This window comes from Kryptolebias marmoratus, linkage group LG2 (assembly GCF_001649575.2).
Source record: "Kryptolebias marmoratus isolate JLee-2015 linkage group LG2, ASM164957v2, whole genome shotgun sequence".
NCBI classification, from domain to species: Eukaryota; Metazoa; Chordata; class Actinopteri; order Cyprinodontiformes; family Rivulidae; genus Kryptolebias; species Kryptolebias marmoratus.
This window is the reverse complement of record NC_051431.1, coordinates 32,047,024-32,050,533: the sequence shown is the minus strand read 5'-3', so window position 1 is coordinate 32,050,533 and position 3,510 is coordinate 32,047,024. Positions and strand designations below refer to the sequence as shown.

Genomic DNA, 3,510 nt, shown 5'->3' with positions numbered 1-3,510 from the left:
AGAAACAACATGATTCATGGAAATTAAACTTCCATCCATCCATCTTCTCCTGCCTATCAGTAGTTGAGTTACAGAAGCAACAGTTCCAGAAGGGAAACCCAGACATTCCTCTTCCCAGCGACACTCTCCAACTCCTCCTGGGGGATCCCAAGGTGTTCCCAGGCCAGAGAGGATACATAATCCCTTCAGCAAGGTCTGCCCCAAGGTCTCTTCCCAGTGGGACATGCCCGAAAAACCTCTAAAGGGAGGCGTCCAGAAGGCATCCTAATCAGATGCCTGAACCACCTCAACTGAATCCTTTTGATGCAATGTAGCAGCGGCTCTACTCTGAGCTCCCCTGGATGATGGAGCTCCTCACTTTATCTCTAAGGCAGAGCCTGGCCACCCTTCGAAGGAAGCTCATTTCAGCTGCTTATATCCTGGATCTTGTTCTTTCAGTCATTATCCAAACCTCATGAACATATGTGAGGGTTTGAATGTAGATGGACCGGTAAATTGAGAGCTTTCCCATTCAACTCAACTCTTTCTTTACCACAACCAACCAAAGCAACGCCCTCATTACTGCAGATGAAGCCCCAAACCATTGGTCCAGCTCTCGCTCCATCCTACCATCACTTGAGCCAAAGACTCATTCCAGACCCAGAGGGAGCTTTCCACCCGTTCTCAGTTGAAAACCATGGCCTTGGACTTGAAAGAACTGAAAATAAATAAATTAAATAAATAAAAAAAGGAGATTCGGAATGAGACTATCAGGGACAAAGAGCCAGCAGGGAGGACAAGCTCGTGGTATGGCTTGGTGTAAATTGGCCTCTCTGACTCGATTCTCCACCTCAAGGCGTGTCACCCCTAGTCAGACAGACTTAGGCAGGATGTAGTCATTGGTGGGGTCGGCGGAGTCCACAGAGGGGTCGTGAATCCAGGACAGCGCATCTGGCTTGATGTTCTTAGAGCCTGGTCTGTAAAATAAGGTGAAAACAAAGTGTGAAAGGAAGAGAGCCCATCTGGCCTGTCTAGGATTCAGCCTCTTAGCAGTCCTGAGATACTGAAGGTTTTGATGGTCGGTCCAAACCAGAAATAGTTCCTTGGCCCCCTCCAGCCAGTGCCTCCACTCCTCCAGAGCCAGTTTGACCATGAGCAGTTCAGTCTCCTACATCGTAGTTGCGTTCTGCCGACAACAACCCCCAGGAACAGAAGGCGCATGGATGTGTCTTACCATCCTCATACCTCTGGCTCAGGATGGCACAGAGGCCATTGTCTCCGGGGGGAGTCAGGAGAATATATATAGGGCGTGGGCCAGGTGTGGGAGAGACAATCAGGGAAGGGACGTCGCAGGTGACAAGAATGAGCATGATTAGAGATGTAGCAAGGCATGAGGAAAACAGACATGATCATCACAATCTGATGGAGATATACAAGAGAGGGAGTCTGAAAGAGTCGAAGGTGAGAGTCAATCTGAGAGCCAAGAAGTGATATGCATCAAGCCAAATCAGCTTGATGCAAGAGTCATTCCACACAAGCAACTTCCAAATAAGACTTTCATTTACCAGAAGAAGAAAGTTTCAGGAGAGGTCGTTTTGGGACTTGGCTACATTATGTGTAAATTGTTCATGATGTCATGTCATTTTTTGTTATGAGTAGGCCTATCACTAAATCAGAAAAAAGTCAAATGTCTCCCTAAATTCACTGTTGGTGCTTATCAAAATTGCACTTGTTCATTGGGCAAAGTAAATAATATTCTTATTTATAACATGTAGTTGCTGGGCACAATGGCATGTTGTGTTACAAATAAAACTAAATCAAGAATAAACAAAATAAAAGTCAAATGCACCCCTAAAGTCATTGTTTGTGATAAATTGTGTCACATTAATTTCTTTATCTTTCTTTATCTTTCTTTATCTTTATTCATTCAACTAGTCCATATAAGCATCATGCCTTTAAAAAAGGCATGATGCTTATATGGACTAGTTGAATGTCTCTAAAACAGTTATCGAATAAAGTGTTGACTTATGTAGGTAAAAGTAGATGTTTAACAACCTGTTAATATATACTGGAATGCAGGAAATGGCGTCTACGTCATTCAAAGTTTTCTGGGGGAGGATCCCCAGACCCCCCACCAGTGTATCCTACCCACATTACAAATGCTTCCGACACCCCTAGAAATGCTACATTGCTACAAGACTTCATTATAGATAATTCATATCAATACAGTGACAATCAGCTCCGAAGACAAGGATGGAACTGACCAAACAGCCAAAATAAACACATACATTGTCATTACAAAGACGTGTTTTAACAATCTGATTTTGTCTGATTACAACATCATAAGAAACTTAATTACGGTACAGAAGTACTGGTAGTACGGTACTGGCATTAATCTTTCCTTTTGATTTGTTCTTGTGTAAGTCACTGACTCCATGCTCACGTCTCAGTGATCTTGCCTCAGTTCACCACCAGTACTCTGAGTAGACAGAGGTTTTACATCAGTACTGTTAGAACAAGTATTAAACTGAGGAGGCCACTAATCAGAGCTGCTGAGGCCTGAACTACTCCAGACCCATTCCAGTCTGTGGAGAAGGTGCTGTGACCCAATGGAGGAAGACTCTCACTCTGACAGTGCCTCATGTCTGTGCCCACGCAGGCAGCATAGGCCATAGCATGGGCGATGTAATTCTGCTCCTGGACTCCACTAAACAGGTGGGCCATTGGTCCTCGGGCCAGCACTGCTACATCCTCTCCACTGTGGGTAGTTGACTTCATGGGGACAGCAGAAAACTGGATGTAATCTTTACTCTCTAAATAAGAAAAACATCACAATTTATGATTTATGATTCAAAACTGCTTCACAGAATGCAAACAAGCAACACTCAAACTGTAAAGTAGCTTTGTTTTATTGGTAACAATGCAGCTCAGCACTTACTGGCTGGTATTTACAAGGTACCTATGGGGACAGACTGTATTACATTAAGTGACTTACAGGGTACGTACACAGTAGATTCCAGGTACATACCTTGTACAGTGGATTTTAAATTATCAGTGTATTGACTTTCCTAACAAAAATGGCATATTTTGCAAAAACCCAGCTACTTATCAGATGCATACCTGCAAATACAGGGTATGTACCAAGAAAACCCAGGTACGCAACCATTAAGTACCAGGCATCAAAGGTGAAAATTAGTCAAACAAATATCAATGTCTGACACTGTTAATGTTGGTTAGCTCTTTAGTAGCTGATGGCTAACTAGTTGGTAACTATGCTAACTCTTGAACCTGACATAATATTTAAACAGAGAGCATAATTAACTCCCAAACTCATGCATGAAAACATGTCAGAGAATCAATAAGTGGACAGGACCTGGTTTAATTCAAACATATGGCCTGATGGAAAAAACAAAATTTATTGAGACTATATATACACACACACACACACACTCCTGATCAAAATCTTAAGACCAGTCAAAAAATTGCAAGAATTTGCATTTTGCACTATTGGATCTTAAGAAGGTTCTAAGT

The 3,510-nt window shown here is 42.7% G+C and overlaps 1 protein-coding gene across 1 annotated transcript in view; it reads right to left on the bottom strand.

The window, feature by feature from the left end:
• Positions 1-285: 285 nt before the first annotated feature.
• The window catches only part of alp3 (alkaline phosphatase 3), a 27,088-nt gene continuing 23,863 nt past the window's right edge, over positions 286-3,510 (bottom strand). The window contains exon 11 of the mRNA XM_017436966.3: positions 286-2,792. Coding sequence (XP_017292455.1) covers positions 2,476-2,792 — 317 coding nt within the window. The 3' untranslated portion in view covers positions 286-2,475. The remainder of the gene's footprint in view (positions 2,793-3,510) is intronic.